This window comes from Hemibagrus wyckioides, linkage group LG29, assembly GCF_019097595.1.
Source record: "Hemibagrus wyckioides isolate EC202008001 linkage group LG29, SWU_Hwy_1.0, whole genome shotgun sequence".
NCBI lineage: Eukaryota > Metazoa > Chordata > Actinopteri > Siluriformes > Bagridae > Hemibagrus > Hemibagrus wyckioides.
The window spans coordinates 4,196,192-4,214,460 of record NC_080738.1 but is presented as its reverse complement, the minus strand read 5'-3'; the positions used below and the strand labels follow the sequence as shown (position 1 = coordinate 4,214,460).

General features: G+C 41.8%; 1 protein-coding gene across 1 annotated transcript in view; it reads right to left on the bottom strand.

Moving 5' to 3' along the window:
- The window catches only part of LOC131348985 (NACHT, LRR and PYD domains-containing protein 12-like), a 135,328-nt gene extending 134,577 nt beyond the window's left edge, over positions 1-751 (bottom strand). The window contains exon 1 of the mRNA XM_058384244.1: positions 415-751. Coding sequence (XP_058240227.1) covers positions 415-467 — 53 coding nt within the window. The 5' untranslated portion in view covers positions 468-751. The remainder of the gene's footprint in view (positions 1-414) is intronic.
- Positions 752-18,269: the final 17,518 nt, after the last annotated feature.

The window sequence follows — 18,269 nt, the reverse complement described above, 5'->3', positions numbered from 1 at the left end:
TCAGCACTGTTAAACACTGTGTTGATCATTAAACACCAATAATTCCATCTTTTTAATTCAGCTCCAGTCTGCACACTTCTTCAAACAGGAGACACGCCTCATACCTCAGGAATTACACTGAGGTCAGGAGTCCCAATCACAGAGAACTGACTCCGCTGGGTCTTAAAGCCTGTCGAGTTCACTGACTCAAAGCTATGCTGCTCTTCTGCTCCACATTACACAGTCCTTTTTACTCTTCTCTCACTGAATGATTTCTCTAAACTGTTCTTAGATCAGATCAGTGATCTATTCACTGCTATTAAACACCTTAAACCAAAGTTTAGTTCCTGTGTTAACTAGTGAGTGTTTAGAGATACAGATCTGTTCCCATGAGACGGTGTGTATTTATTGCTGGTGAATGTAAAAGTTACTGACCTCTCGTCTTTCTTTAAGTCCTGTTTTCCAGACACACTCATGTTGGAGGTCATGTCTCCTTCTCCAGATTACAGCAGGACACACGTTTACTTCACTCCAACATCGGTGTGTTAAATCAAACACTATACACACGATATCAAGTCATAAAACAACCTGTGTACATTAAAAACTTCAGTACAAACCAACAAAACTCCTTATATTAACTCTAAACGTCTTCATTTAGAGCGTTTATATATCAGAGCTTTAGCTTTTACTCCTGGAATATTTTATTTTCATCTCGGAACAAAATGGAGCAGCTGAGTTTCACTTTCATCTAACGGTTTATTCTGCAGAGGGGGAGGGGCAGGGACGCAGCCGCGCACGCGCACATATGCACACACACACTCTCTCTCTCTCTCTCTCTCTCTGTGGTTCTGGTTTGTTTATCAATGATGGATTGACTGCTGAAAATAAATCATTAAAAATAGGTGTATTTATGTCAGTCTGTAAGAGTGTAGTGGGAAAAGATTTTAGACACTCTCTACATTGTTCTATTAGTAACACTACTTCTCCTAGGGCTGATAATTCCCTGCTTGTTGAAATGGGGAGCAACTTATTCCCCAAACAGGAGAGCCAGCAAACACAGAACCTTCTCCTAACATTAGCATAGGATTCCCCTTTGATTATTTTTTCAAAACCAAATAATAACCTTCTAGGAACGTTCTCTAATGGTTATTTTTAGGTTTTATTTTCATGACCATTAGGGAGTTTTTGATAAAGGAACTCAGTATAAACAATAAATGGATGTGATTTGAGGTAAACATGCATTAATGACAGAGACATGTTAAAAATCTAAACATTCCCAGCTGAAGCTAATTTAAATGATTTAGATGTAAACACATACAGATCTCCAGCCAAATCAAGTGTGTGTACAATTAAAAGATTCATTATTTAATTTAATTCATCTGAACTACAATCAGTTACGTAGTTCCAGGGGCGTTTCTAGGATTTGAAAACATCAGGGGCCAAAACATCAGGGGGCAATTAGGGACAGGGGGTAAGCCAGAATAACACGTTTTGTAAGGGCATTTTTATGTAATATTGTTTAATAATAAAAACAAATTAACACAAATACTATGTAACTTTATAAAATTTCATTCAATCTTTTTTCTGACTCCTCCCATCATTTCAGAGTCCTGCTACTGAAAACGGAGTTCATTAATTCATTACATTTTCTCTCTCACAGGTATGCCATGCAATATTATAGATCCTTTATTATTTTTTATTATTATTTTACAATAATCTATATTATACACCTCTTATTCCTCATTTATGCTGCCACTACTGTATGTATTATTCTTTCTTTCTTTTTTGCCTCTCTTCTCTTCTCTTCTCTTCTCTTCTCTTCTCTTCTCTTCTCTTCTCTTCTCTTCCTGTTCTCTCATCTGTCCTGCTGCTTGTATCTTGTCTACTTCATGCTCTTGGTGACTTTTCTATCCTATTTCTTTGAGGGTGGAATCATCAGAGAGTATCTCCGAGACTGGACTTGAGTAAAACGGTCAGTTACCATACTAGTATTTCTAGTGCTGAGAATTCCTTTATCAACAGACAGAACAGCTGAATGATGGAGTCTGTTCTGGTCCATTGTTCACCTAAGTCCTGTCTGTATTTTAACTTAAATACTGCATTAGTGGAATAATAGAAATCATGATGTTCAGACTGTAATGTCTTAGTGTTTCAACAGTTTATATTTCATTTAGATCTATCTTTAGGCTTATTTAATTTAAGGCTTTTGTACATATTGGTTATGGAATAATATTCTAAAGGGTCCTATATGTCAGGGGTTTATAGGTGTAGGACATTAAAGTATCGCGAGAGCAGTTCTAGCCCATATTCCAGCGCACACTCTCGCGGTATTTTGGCCTGTGTGTGTGTGTGTGTGTGTGTGTGTGTGTGTGTGTGTGGAGAGAGATGTCAGTCAAAATCGCGTACAGTAAACGGCAACAGCGCTCAACTAAACCGAACAACATTTACTTAATTCCTCTACACTCCGGGGGCAAAAAGCCCCGAATGAATAGGCCCAGGGGCGTCGTCACGCTAACCATCTTTAATCTATTTATTTTAACTTTCCAGGTTACAGCTTCTGTCCTGAATACAATCTCTTTGTACGGTAGAAAACAGCACATAAGGCAGTATTTCAGTACATCGCTAAAATAAAGAATACAAACGCCCTTTTCTCTTTACTTACCCTGCCAGGGCGCGTTGGTGCGAAGAGGAAGTGGGTTGCCAGTTACATCAAAACTCCCGTAAAGCAAAGTCTGCTTTAAACTCTCCCACAGGAAGGAATGCACAGGCGGGCAACAAATTGCAGTTGAAAAAGGACTTGTGCCCACATACAGCAACTAAAAAAAAGAAAAGGAGATCATTCTTTTTTTAAAGAATTTATTCATGTGACGTTTGGTAACATAAGAAACTGCTGTAGTTGACTAAACTTGGAGGTATGGCAATAAAGAGGACACGAGATGCGTGTCAAAAAAAAATCAGTTTCTCCTTCGTCTCGTGTGATATTCAGTTACACACTGTTGAATTTATACAAAACACTAAACCTCCCTCTAAAATGGTGTTCTTGTCAATTGCATGAAAACAGAAGCACAAAGAACAATGCAGTGTCTGCACTGATACTGACAGTGACACAACCATGGCCATCCACAGTTTAAGAAAGCATTACTTTTTGTAATTTTTGCCTCTTGTGGTAAGCCTTTAGTTTATATCTGCAAACTGCTGATCTTCATTCCATCATTTTATTCATTCCATCATCACTTTTCCTCACTCTTAGTCTTCACTGGATCATCTCCCATGTTTCACCCGTTTCCCTAGCTAATTATCCTTCCAATTAGTCTTTCTAGCCATTTCACAATGAGCTTATCAATTAACGACGTGTATTTATTTATCCATCCATTTTCCTGGTCTTTTCCTCCATCTCTAAAAAAGTAGCTTGTTTTTTGTTCCCTTGTCAAGTTTATATATTCTCCCGGCATTATTATCATAAAGATTAAACATTTCTCTCTCCTTTTTTTAAAAAAAAAAATACAAACCAAATAAAACACATTACTAGATTTTATTACTAGATCCTGAATAATACGTAACTGGCAACCTGAACAGTCTCCATACTTTCACTTTCGAGAATTGAGTGCGTCAGTCTCTTTCAATGGCTGAATCTGAAATATCTTCCTACCCTATATGCAAGTGCCCTAAATAGTGCAGTAAATGGTTTCCATATATACAGTGTGTAGTGCACTTTAAACACCATGGTGGTGTAATTGGAACACGGCCATTGCCGTGTGCAGTGTTTGTCTGCTAGTGTGACGATGTACACTTGGGGGTGGGGGGAGAGGATGTCCGGTGTTCTAACAGTTTATCCTACATTATCAGATTTTCCTACCGGAGCGCAAAATGATAGTTAGAACCATCGGTTTTTCCTACTTTATCAGAAAATCCTAGCCATATAAACGGGGAGTTTTGAACTGAAGTGCACTACATAAAGAAATCCTACCCCACGTCAGGGTAGCACAGTTTTATGGGGTGAAGTGACAGTGGTGGACCGGCAGGGTCAGCAAGTCCTTCTCTACTGGACTAAACAGCAGTGATCTGAATATTTAATATATTTTTCCATGATTGTGTATTAAATTATTCCCAATAGTCTATTATCTACATTTCATAGCTTTTCTCTCGGTTGTGCTGCTTCCAGTAGTGTATATTTATGATAAGAGTATTTATCCAATCATATTTCAGCTAGTGGATGACATCATGTGTTGCCAGAGTGAAAGAAATCTGCTTTAAGGCCTTCAGAATCAATAGTGCAGGCGTCTGGAGCTTAAAATAAGTGGCAATGAAATTGTTACCTTAACCAATCAGATTTCGAGTTGGCATCACTGGGGCCATCCAGCAGGCATACGATTACGTCAGCAATTTCCCGTCTTTTGATTGGATAGTTGGAGTAGTCAGAGGCAGCGACCCGCCCATTAACATTGTTTCTATATTCACTGCCTCTCATTTCGGATGCTGCGTCCTCCGGAGATTGCAGTTTGCTGCATAATTCATCTAGAATGTCTTTTTTGAAAAAAGTAACTGTAATAAAATGGACTATTCCTTTTGAGGTGTGAAATACTGTAGACTAATTTCTTTTTTACTTTGTTATTTAATGGGTGATTAGTATCTATTGCCGTGGCGTCCAGGGGCGATTCTAGAATTTTCATTTGAGGGTATAATAGTAATAAATAAATAAATAAACAAATAAATAAATAAAATAATGGTTTGACTAACTTGGTAGGATGGTAAACGTATTGCATTTCACTGTATTGCATAGATGTGTATAACATTTGAGTATTAAACAAGCCAAATATGAGTCTTCCTGATTTCACACTCACACACAGACACACACACACGTCCTCTGATCCTCACTCTGTGATGCCATGGTCTGTGGATTGAAGAACACAATGAAAGTCAGGGAAGAGCCGAAGTCTGCTGCTGTTTCCATATGAAGTTTAAAGGGGACTGAGGAGATCACCAATTTGTGTAGAGTTTATGGAGAATCGCAGAATTTTAGGAGGGCTGAGTAGAAAATGGCCTAGCGACGCTCAAGGTGGCGTAATGATGGTATAGAGGTGGATTAATTCAGGAAGGACACCAGTGAAGGCCTAGGTGTGAAATGCATGGCTCCCCCACTGTGAAGTGAGAATAGAGACCGAATAAATGAACCAAAAGTTATTTTGTGGTGGAACTGGACAAACTGACCACACAAAAGTACAACTGGTACCCAAATATTTAGTTGTAGATTAACCAAAAAGAAAAAGAAAACGTGTTTCACAAACACTTTGTACAAATGAAATCAGTCAAATCAAACTGATCCTTAGGATCAAAATATGCACAGTGAAAGTGTGTCCATCAGTCACACTGCCCATCGGTCACACTGTCCATCAGTCACACTGTCCATCAGTCACACTGCCCATCGGTCACACTGCACTGGTCACACTGCACCTACAAGTATAAAAAAGTAATAAATTAGCAATATGAGAGAATCTATTGCAGACAGGAAAAAATCTAAATATTTGTACAGTTTGTCCAAATACATGTACATAACAATTTACACTTAACTGCAATTGTTAGTGTGTGCTTTTATGTGTACATGTGTGTAACACTGTAACCCTTGATAAGTAATCCAACTTTACATAGATTTTGTTGTATGTATTTAATGCAAAGATTTACCATTTTAATTAGGCTTTTGTCAGCATCACCTTCCAACATGACACAGTAGTCCGATGCCTAAACAAACACAAGTTCCCATAAGCTTTTTGTGCTTCTACCATGAAATATGCGTGACTGAGGTAACAGCATGTGGGAGATAATTTTGTAAATGAGGATATATGTATGAGGTGTGTGTTTGATGTAGTGTGAAATAATCAGGGGACAGCAGGAGTGAGTTCTCAGGTAAGGTTTATTCGTTAGGTCGTTTGAGCTTAAGAACAATATAAGGTTTAACACGGCATGTTGGCCGGTCACGGGCCTTGCACACAGGCTGCAAGGGCTTTGAAGAACAAATAGTTGTATCAATGATGTCAGTCTGGCAGGCCTTCTCTGCGGTACCAGGCTTTCCAAACTTGGACCAATCAATGGCAGAGACGTACCCTAGATTATTATGGTCAATCTTCGCTCCACTGGTACCTTGAGCAGCAGTGATCTCATCATGAAGTAAACGCAGCGCGTGTTGGATGGCAATGGTGGTACCAGGCGAAATATTTAGAGAACATACGTAGAAGACAGCGGATAAATCAGAAAAGCCGTGAAGTGTAGAGTGTAATAAAAGAAAGGGTGTTGGCCCCTGAAGGACTGAGAACTTACCCATGCTGTCTCCTGAAGAAGAATGAGGTGTTGGTGAGAGTGAGGCTGAAGACAATCCCACTGGTGGGGGTGGAAACGCCCAATTTTTAATATAATGATTTAGGGAAGTTTAATTATAATGGTATTTGAAAAGTTGTAAATTCAAAGATAATGGTGTAAAAAAGAATCTAAAAGGTCTAAAAAAGAAAGATGGGTGGGATTGTCTAGGCAAAGAACCAGTGACGTGATGCATTGGGAAGATAAGGGAAATGTATATAAAGGCTGTAGTTGGAGTTCCCAGAGAAGAGGTTGTTGGGACGTTCATGCGTGAGCATCTCAATTCTTGTGTCAGCGCTGATTACAAAATAAAATCTCTTATCTGCATTCATCTACTCTGCTTGATTGGCTTATTTAGTTTTGAGGCCTTACTAACTATGAGTCTCACTTAGACTGAGCTGTCGGGTCAGTGTGGAGCTGGAGTCAGATTTTAGTAGTGAGTACAGTAGAATTTTTATTCCACATTGTTTTGGTGACCCCGACGTGATATCAAAGAAAACGAGATTGGCACAGAGAGAACAACAGAGCCCCAGACCTGGGACCTGAGGCTGCGGCCGCCGCCCACGGACCAGACACGGGATCCAACTAGGACAGAGGTAAGGCAGAAGCCTGTTTAACTGAATTTCTGCATTAGTTGTGTGTGGTCTGGGGAGGCGGAGGCGCTCGGCCCAGGGTCGGATCAGCTCTGCTCCAACCTATTGAGGCAGAGAGGCAGAGTGAGTGTGAGTTAAAACCACATAGAGTGACATGATAAATTGCATGTTTTGTATTGAAAAGACTAGATGATGTCAGATGTATGAATGTGTAAAGGCCTGTATGATCGAAAGTCCTGGTGGGTTCCAGGTGGTATGAGAGAAATTCCTGTGAAAAAGACCTTATTTGGACGCAAACGGAGCGTTTAGTAGCAGAATAGTAAGTTCTGTGAACGTGAACACCGTCACTGGAAAAAGAAAAATAAGTGTCAAGTAGCAGGTGATAAGAGAGAAGAGTAAAATTCCTGGATCCGGGTAGTAGTGAAAGGAAATAAGAGAGGAAAAGAGAAATATAGTGAAAATTCCCGGATCTAGGTGTAAGAGAAATAAGAGATAAAGAGAATATAAAGAAAAAAAGCGCTGAATAGAAAAATTCTGGATCCAGGCGGTAGGAAAATAAAGAAAAAAACAAAGAATAAGGAGAGAGGCCTGCTGTCGGCCTTTGTCTGTTGTCTGTCCTGATTGTATTGCATGCAGTGTGTGGGTGTGTTGAGTGCGAGGGGCTGTGTGAGTGTGAGTCCATGAGGAAAATAAATGGTGATTGGGTGTGCGCACTGTAAATAGCACTGTATTAACCTTTTGTCTACTAACACTATTACTGTGAGATTATAGGAAAACCAGTGTGTACATGCATGCACATTGATATGGAATGTGATATATGAAACAGGTGGGGGATGATAGGGCTGAAGTTGAAAAGGAACGGCAACAGAGTGAGAAAATAAGGCAGAAGTCTTTGTGAGAGTAAAGGAATCACCGTGTATGGTTGTAATCATACTAAGGTTTGATATATATGTTTTAGAGGTGCATTACGTGAGAAATGAAGGGAAAGTAAGGGTAGTGATGGTGTGGACCAGAATAGCCTTTAGAATAAATCTTATAGTGAAGCGGGCGTCCACATACCGCAAGTGAGGACCTAGTGCCAAGTGTGAGCTAATGTTTCATCTCAATTTGTTGTGCACTCATTGAATTGGATGAATACGTGTATCTGTCGCTCGTATAATTGTTCCACCCTCTACTGACGTGAAAGTGTGGTTTGACATCCATGGGGTCCATGTGAAGATGTAGCACACCGAAGGACACTATTGCTCCTGAATGGTGGAAGTGTTTGTATCCGCCTACACGGGACGACACCGTGTGAGTGCTTACTTTACCGTTCCGGAGGAACTAAGTGAGGAAATTCCCAATATTATCACAGAAAGAGCAAAAACTCGCGGATTAGAGCTAAGTCTTAGCAGTCCACTACCATTCAAGCGAATTGGCTATAGGTTTCCAAATAGGTTTGAAAGGGAGTTCGCGGAGGCAGCACTAGAGTTGTTGAGGAAGGAAGCTGGGAAACTCCTGGTTAGGGTCAATTTAATGTGGCCTATGACCCCAAGAGGTCCTCAATACACGGAAGTTTGGATTAGCATGTGGAAGTTGGGGCAGGATCGTAGGTTGTGGAAGTGTTTCATTGCAGGAAGTTTAACAGTAGACCCTCAGGTGATGATGAAGAATTAAAAAGAACAAGGGTGTGTGTGTGTGTGGAAAAAGTTTGAGTGCTTTCTGGAGTGGTGGAGAGGTGTGTGTGTGTGTGCGGGGGCATTGTGCCAAGAAAGAGTGAGTAAGAGCGGAGACATCCCCCTAGAAGGAGGAATTTCATACAGAATAAGTGAGGGAAAAGAGTTGTACATATGAATAGGCTGAGGAGTTCAGCGGCTAGAGACACGGTTTGTGGACTTGGGATGAAATCAAAAGTGGCTGAAAGCAGGCTTAGCGAGGGAGGGATATTGTGTGATCAGCAGAAGGGAATACTCAGGAAAAATCCACCTAAAACTTGGGTCTGCATTCTATTGGGCCACTCAGTGAATTGTAAAAAGTGTGACCCAGATAATACAACATTACCCTTATTGAAGTGTTGAACTATTATATTGACACCATATACTGCATGCGCACTACTGTTTTCTTCAGCTGTATGGCCTTTCGCCAAGACTTGGAGATAGAAACAAGGGGAATACGCACACACTTTTGGGATGAGCGGACATATAAAGCTTTGCCATTAGCACTGATGAGCATGAGAATGCAAACTAACCGAATTACGCATCTAACCCCGCATGAAATGCTTACAGGATGACCTATGCCTGTGCCTTATCTACGAGGGCCCTATAAGGGCCCTTCGCTGGAGCAGCTTGAAAGTGAGCTTGGCAACTATGTGAAGCACTTGACTGAAATACACCGAGCTATATTCCAACAGGTGAAAGGTGCTACGGAGGGAAGGACGAGCGAAATTGACGAGGAGCTGAGGACTGTGAAACCAGGAGACTGGGTGTATGTCAAGGTCTTCAAGAGAAGATGGAATGAGCCCAGATGAGTTGGACCACTAAAAGTTGTCTTAGCTACTCCAACAGCCGTAAAGGTCGAAGGTAAGACTGCTTGGTTTCATCTAAATCACTGTTGCAGAGCACCAGATCCAGGGGCTGGAGCGAGACGTGAAAGAGCGCAGGAGCAGGATCCACTGATAAGGGAATTCGAGACGCAAAGGCGTGATCCAGCTGTTCCCGCCTCACAACCCCCTTCGGTACAAGCGCCCCACCCGCAGAGCCAGGAGTATCAACCGTGGGAGAGTCTAGCAGAACAAGAAGAAGACGACCCAAGGGAAGGGCCTTCACAACAAGATGTGGGAGATACAGGACCTGCCTATAGAACTAGAGCCCGTGCACGGCGAGAACACTGAAAGAGAAGAGAGAGAGAGGAACGATGAGCAAGAAATAAATGAAGCGGAAGGAAACGGTGATCGAATCAACAGAACGGACTGGGGCTTATTGGTAATTGTAATAATAGCACTGCTGTGTATAGGACTATGGACATACACACTTATACGAGTCTTTGGTGATGATGAACAAATGAATGATGAAACTAGGGGAATATATTATATTGAGCAATCACCAACAACACTGCCCAGAGTACGCAGAGACACGGCACAGTCAATGAGCCTCATAAGTAGATTAGACCAGGAGTTGTGGACAAACAACTTGTTTTACCAATGGCTAAGTTACACAGCACACGAAGCAGGAAACACCTCGTGCATAGTGTGCCATGACAGGACATCGCGAGCTCCCAGGGTTTTTCCAACAAGAGGACCAGAAGGTTGTAACAGCACCAAGCACAACCTACGCCACCTATGCCCATTCGTTTGTCTTATGCATTCTATCTCATGTGCTTACGGCCCAACCAGGTTGAAGAAGTTGAATAGCACCTGTGAGTATGAGGAGATCGGGACTGAGGGACATCCGCCCATCAGAGTGAGTGAGCGTCAGGGACAGAGATACCCATTCTGTGTATGTTCAAACGGATCACAGGTGTTTGTCGGCAACATTTCTAAAGACTGTGACATGACGGCAGATACCAAAGGATTGAAGATTACCATGTGGAGACAGTGGAGGAAGGACTATATTGATCTGAACCAGCCTGACCTATCTAATGGGACTAGGCCGCTGGCTGATGTATTCTGGTATTGTGGATATAGTGTTGCTAGGCAGACCCTGCCACCCGGATGGGGAGGATGCTGTGCAACAGTGGTGCTGACAGGAAAACTAACTGTGCTGCAAGAAAAGGAGATTAATGCATCAGGTCGACGAATTAAGCGCGACTTGGGACGATTTGACAGGAGCAGTGGGGTTTATGTGGATTGGAGAGGGGTTCCGGTGGGAGTCCCTGATGAACATGCTGCCATTGGTCGACCAGGAGCAGGAGCACTGACCTTTTTCTTGCCATGGGCACAGATTGGTAAAAACGTGAGATGGATTAACTACATTTGGTACAATCAACAAAGGTTCATGAACTACACAATACAAGCATTGGATTTGATTCAAGAACAACTACATGCAACATCTACCATGGCCTTACAGAACAGGCTTATCCTGGACACCATGAGGGCCCCGGAAGAAGGAGTGTGTACCATGTTTGGAGACCAATGTTGTACTTACATTCCAATGCACACTGGTCCAGAGGGTAACCTGAGTAAAATATTGAGGCAGATGAAAGATCTTAGAGATGAGCACGTAGAGAACACATATAAACCAACAAATGATTGGCTGGCATGGTTGTTCTCCTCAAATTGGAGAGCCATCATACTTAGGATAGGAACAGTTGTAGGTGTGGTTTTGGTAATACTTGCAGTTCTGTTGTGTTGTGTAGTTCCACTACTGCGTTCCATGATTACACAGATAACGCACACATTGTTTGGCCAATATGTTCAGATGACACATGAGATTGAGTCTCCGTCTAAACCCAGCAATGGCAGTGATGAATTGGACTTAATAAAGATGATTGCATAATGGAGGGGGATTGGAGGCATATATGGAGGTATTTATGGGGTAGGTTGTTGAAAAACAATTTGGGGGAGTGGGAGCCAAATGTAGGATTGCTAGAGTACCCTTTTATAGACAGACGTACATCGGTGAGGGAGATTTACGCAGACAGGATGTACATCACAGAGATACAAACATTCGCATACACTCCGAGGCAGACAGCGCAGTTACCTATTGTGGTAGAACATGCACATCATAGTGTAGAACGGTTGCTTAATCTAGCGTACAGGAGGAAGAGAAGGTTCGGAATATGGATAGGCGTTCCTCTTAGAAAGAGGGTAGAGGTCATTACAGTCAAGTTAGGGGAAGATGTATTGTGGACCAATGTTCCTAGACGAATGATGGAGCTGCTGAGATCCTTGCCGTTCCAATCATCGGGCGGGGGCTAAGTGATGTGCTAGTAACCTCTCCTTAGCCCCCCAACGGCCCCTCTATGTGGCGCAAAGTCACATGGGCAGAAGAACAACAGGGGACATCATAAAAGGATGTGGGATATGTTATGTCGGCGTGTCGTATTATATTGTGTTTTAAGTCACTAATGTTTATGCATGCAACACTATTATCATTTACGTGTGTTTTGAGATACTACTGATGAAAAAGCGTAATCAGCTTCTTATATGAATCTATCCGTATGCCGAGTGTCAAATGTGCCGGGATCACTGGAGAAGTCTTATAATGACTACTGAATGATTGAATGTTACTCATTTATGCATCTTAATGACAACTGCTGATTTATGGTTAAAGGGAACATAATAATAATGATTCAGGCTTATTGGTCGTGTGGGAACGAGTGGTAGACATTACTGAATGTGTTATAAACATAGAGTTAGTTGATACTTAATGTTTGCACACTTGAAGCTCTCTGCAGGTACAGTGGCTGGGTAGGTAAGGTGATGAGATCTCGAGAGTGACTGAGGACAGAGTGACTGAGGTCCCAATCTGGCTCATGGTACAGATCCCAATAATGCCCTACTGAAGAATCAAGAGAAGACAGACCAGCAACACAAAAGCCACACCAGAGTCACCAGAGAGGTGTTGGGCAACGGGAAAGCTGCTACCCAAAAAAACAGGGGGCAGCCGGTGACCAGAGAAGAAGGCCGGTTAGCCAAAGACGGGTAAGATCTCACTGGGTGGGACAACCTAAGGCAGGCACGGTCGTGCTGCTGGTCACCGGGCGTGAAATGGAAACAACGTGGATTGCGTGTAACCAGGGGAATACCTGGTGAGTAGGGTTGGGATCCAGGTAGGTATGAAATTGATTGGCGAATGTGAGAGAACGAGTGAGGTGGGCGATAGCAAGACTGAGAAGAACTACATGCAGTGGTACCTGCACAGAGCTTGGAGTACTTATTACATTCCTTAACGAGTATATAATCCAAATGCAATTGTTTACTAGCACCATGATAGTAGTAAAACACTGAAAACGAATCATACGAGTATATAATCCTTGTGCTGATTTATGTACGTATATAAGGCATGTATGCATAGCGTCTGAACAAGTTGAGTGTGTTGTGACTTGAGTCACAAAAGGGGGGAATGTGGGAGATAATTTTGTAAATGAGGATATATGTATGAGGTGTGTGTTTGATGTAGTGTGAAATAATCGGGGGACAGCAGGAGTGAGTTCTCAGGTAAGGTTTATTCGTTAGGTCGTTTGAGCTTAAGAACAATATAAGGTTTAACACGGCATGTTGGCCTGTCACGGGCCTTGCACACAGGCTTCAAGGGCTTTGAAGAACAAATAGTTGTATCAATGATGTCAGTCTGGCAGGCCTTCTCTGCGGTACCAGGCTTTCCAAACTTGGACCAATCAATGGCAGAGATGCACCCTAGATTATTATGGTCAATCTTCGCTCCACTGGTACCTGGAGCGGCAGTGATCTCATCATGAAGTAAACGCAGCGCGTGCTGGATGGCAATGGTGGTACCAGGCGAAATATCTAGAGTACATACTTAGAAGACAGCGGATAAATCAGAAAAGCCGTGAAGTGTAGGGTGTAATAAAAGAAAGGGTGTTGGCCCCTGAAGGACTGAGAACTTACCCATGCTGTCTCCTGAAGAAGAATGAGGTGTTGGCAAGAGTGAGGCCGAAGACAATCCCACTGGTGGGGGCGGAAAACGCCCAATTTTTAATATAATGATGTAGGGAAGTTTTAATTATAATGGTATTTGAAAAGTTGTAAATTCAAAGATAATGGTGTAAAAAAGAATCTAAAAGGTCTAAAAAAGAAAGATGGGTGGGATTGTCTAGGCAAAGAACCAGTGACGTGTTGCATTGGGAAGATAAGGGAAATGTATATAAAGGCTGTAGTTGGAGTTCCCCGAGAAGAGGTTGTTGGGACGTTCATGCGTGAGCATCTCAATTCTTGTGTCAGCGCTGATTACAAAATAAAATCTCTTATCTGTATTCATCTAGTCTGCTTGATTGGCTTATTTAGTTTTGAGGCCTTACTAACTATGAGTCTCACTTAGACTGAGCTGTCGGGTCAGTGTGGAGCTGGAGTCAGATTTTAGTAGTGAGTACAGTAGAATTTTTATTCCACAAGGCAAAAAGTACGGAGTTAAAACATCTTGTTTATTTGCTTTGGAAACAACAGAGTGCATGTTAGCCCATATCTTTCATCCATACCCAAGCTCTGGGTCATAGCACCTACAGTTTGCCTCAGAGTTGTGTAGCCGATGGACTGCCTCCTACAAAATACAAGTAAAAATGCTTTGTTACAAAACTTACACTGGTTCTGCCAAATGAAAGCATGGGTTATGTCATTAGAAGAATTTAGACTTACTGTGATTTTAGGACTGTGCAGCCCCGCCTCTTCCTCTTCAGTTCCTCTGTCGAGCAGCCGTTTGACTCACAGTGAGTAAGCCATTGCAAGCAGTGAGGTAAATGTAAAGAGCAAGGTAAATGTAAAGAGTGATGTAAAAATGAAAACGGTAGGCAAATCCCAGGAAAGAGTAACATCTCTGTTTACATGTTTTGGTTCTGCGCTTTGAATCGTGACCTCGTCTGTGATTGGAGGAACATACCGCGTCACCATGACCTAGCACCTGATTGGACGAGCCTCGTCACATGCGAAGTGACGTAACTAGGATTACTTTATGTAATCATTTGCTTTATACTTTGTTAGTTGTATACAATAAAAAGTATTTTCAGTTCTGTAATTTCTTCCTTAGAGCCTTAGAGATTTTTTGTTTGACTTTCATTAAATGTGTTAGATAAATAAACTGAATTGATAAAGCATTGAACAAATGTGGATTTTCTTTATTTTGGTATTTTTGTTTGTTTTTAAAAAACATTTATTTGTTTTATAAACATACATATACACTATATTGCCAAAAGTATTCACTCACCTGCCTTGACTCGCATATGAACTTAAGTGACATCCCATTCCTAATCCATAGGGTTCAATATGACGTTGGTCCACCCTTTGCAGCTATAACAGCTTCAACTCTTCTCGAAGGCTGTCCACAAGGTTTAGGAGTGTGTTTATGGGAATTTTTAACCATTCTTCCAGAAGCGCATTTGTGAGGTCAGACACTGATGTTGGATGAGAAGGCCTGGCTCTCAGTCTCCGCTCTAATTCATCCCAAAGGTGTTCTATCAGGTTGAGGTCAGGGCTCTGTGCAGGCCAGTCAAGTTCCTCCACACCAGACTCTGTCATCCATGTCTTTATGGACCTTGCTTTGTGCACTGATGCACAGTCATGTTGGAAGAGGAAGGGGCCAGCTCCAAACTGCTCCCACAAAGTTGGGAGCATGGAATTGTCCAAAATGTCTTGGTATGCTGAAGCATTCAGAGTTCCTTTCACTGGAACTAAGGGGCCAAGCCCAGCTCCTGAAAAACAACCCCACACCATAATCCCCCCTCCACCAAACTTTACATTTGGCACAATGCAGTCAGACAAGTACCGTTCTCCTGGCAACCGCCAAACCCAGACTCGTCCATCAGATTGCCAGATGGAGAAGCGTGATTCGTCACTCCAGAGAACGCGTCTCCACTGCTCTAGAGTCCAGTGACGGCGTGCTTTACACCACTGCATCCGAAGCTTTGCATTGTACTTGGTGATGTATGGCTTGGATGCAGCTGCTCGGCCATGGCAACCCATTCCATGAAGCTCTCTGCGCACTGTTCTTGAGCTAATCTGAAGGCCACATGAAGTTTGGTGGTCTGTAGCGATTGACTCTGCAGAAAGCTCTTTGCACTATGCGCCTCAGCATCCGCTGACCCTGCTCCGTCAGTTTACATGGCCTACCACTTCGTGGCTGAGTTGCTGTCGTTCCCAAACACTTCCACGTTCTTATAATACAGCTGACAGTTGACTGTGGAATATTTAGGAGCGAGGAAATTTCACGACTGGATTTGTTGCACAGGTGGCATCCTATCACAGTTCCACGCTGGAATTCACTGAGCTCCTGAGAGCGACCCGTTCTTTCACAAATGTTTGTAAAAACAATCTGCATGCCTAGGTGCATGATTTTATACACCTGTGGCTATGGAAGTGATTGGAACACCTGATTCTGATTATTTGGATGGGTGAGTGAATACATTTGGCAATATAGTTTACATATACATATAAATTTTAATTTCGCATTGTTAGACACAAAATTGAACAGGTAGCAGATCTATCTATCTATCTATCTATCTATCTATCTATCTATCTATCTATCTATCTATCTATCTATCTATCTATCTATCTATCTATCTATCTATCAATCTATCTATCTTCTTTCTTTCTTTCTTTCTTTCTTTCTTTCTTTCTTTCTTTCCTCAATCCATCAGGCTCCTCAACACCCAGGACTGAACTATACTATCAATTAATCAATCAGTCAACATCTATTTGTATAGCACCTTACAACAACTTAAAAGAGTAACTTAGAAAAGGTAATTAAAACAATCTCTATGTAACAATAAAATTTAAATAAGATAACAATGAAATGGACAAAACACAGAAAATGATTATAAGCAAAAAGCCAATTTAAATAAGTACATCTTTAGTTTGGCTTTAAACAGAGGCGGGTCAGTAATAGTACTCAACTCATAGGGAATTGTGTTCCAGAGTGTAGGACCTGCCACTGCAAAGGAGCGATCACCCGACTGTTTGTACCTTGACCGAGGGACCTCAAGTATGTTCTGGTCAGCAGACCATAAAGCTCTACTTTGTTGGTACAAGCTTACTGTCTCACACAAGTAAGAAGGTGCCAGGCCATTGATTGAATTAAAAACAAACAGCAGAAGTTTAAACTGTATCCGGAACTGTACCGGAAGCCAGTGGAGGGAATACAGGATAGGTGTGATATGCTCATGTTTACATTCATGAGTGTTAGTCAGCATATGAGCTGCAGCATTCTGCAGAAGTTGCAGGTGAAGCAGACGAGCTTGACTGACTCCAATATAAAGAGCATTGAAGTAGTCTAGCCGGGAACTGATTAAAGTGTGAATGGTTTTCTCTAAATCACTCCGACTCAGAAAGGGCTTGATCTTTGCGAGACGGCGAAGATGGAAAAATCCTGCCTTGACGACAGAGTCAATGTGTAGCTGAAAGTTTAAACTGGTGTCTAAAGTCACCCCCAAATTTTTGACTGCTTGGCTAAAATGAGGGGCTGGGGAATCAAGGCCAGCAGCAACAAAACTGGGAAGGTTGGAGGTGCCAAAAAGAATAAATTCTGTTTTACTCTCGTTCACACAGAGACAATTTTGTGACAGCCAGAGTTTGATGTCATGCAAACATCTGTTGATCGATTCAAGAGCATCAGAAGAATTTGGCACAACTGGCAGATAGATTTGTAAATCATCTGCATAGAGATGAAACAAAACATTGTGCTTTGAAATAATCAACCCTAATAGCAACATGTATAGAGAAAATAGAACAGGGCCCAAAATGGAACCCTGTGGAACACCAGAGGTCAAAGGGGCTGGGGAGGAGGAAAGATCACCAATCATAACAGAGAAAGTCCTATTTGTTAAATATGACCTAAACAATTGTAGTACGGGACCTCTACTAAACTAAGCTCTCTCTCTCTCTCACACACACACACACACACACACACTCAGTACTGTACAAGACTAAAGAGAACTGAACTGTACAAAACTCTCTGTCTCACACACTCTTTCACCTGTGTGGACACACACACAACTTTTATTGTTCACTATTTATTGCACTACCTCAAACTCTATTATTATTTCATTATGCTGCTATGTTTATATTTATGTCCTTGTCTATTTCTATTTGCACTACCTCAACTGCTGAATAGAAGTTTATTGTCATTGTACCATTTGCATGTACAACGAAATGTAAAAGTGCCAACCAGTCAAAGTGCAGCAGTCATACATACATTCAAACAATTAAAAAAAATAATAATAATAATAATTAGTATATAAAAAATAAATAAATAGGCACGGAAAATTGTTTCACATCTCATGAAAACAGTGTTTTTGATTATTGTGAGTGGTTATGGCTGTTGGATAAAAACTGTTTTTTAGTCTGTTTGTCCTGGCTCTGATTGTCCTGTATCGCCTCCCTGATGGTAACAGTTCAAACAGATCATATCCGGGGTGTGATGTGTCTTTGAGGATGCTTTGGGCTTTCTTAATACAGTGCGAAGAGTGTAGATCTTCCAGTGTTGGGAGAGGGCAGCCGACGATCTTCTGTGCCATGTTTATGACCCTCTGGAGCGCTTTCCTCTGAGCCACTGTGCAGCTGTAGAACCATACGCCAAAGCAGTAGGTTAGGATGCTCGCTACGGAGCACCGATAGAAGGACACCAGTAGTCTCTGAGTGACGTTGTTCTTCCTCAGCGCCCTAAGGAAGTAGAGTCTCTGCTGGGCCTTTTTCAGCAGCTCAGA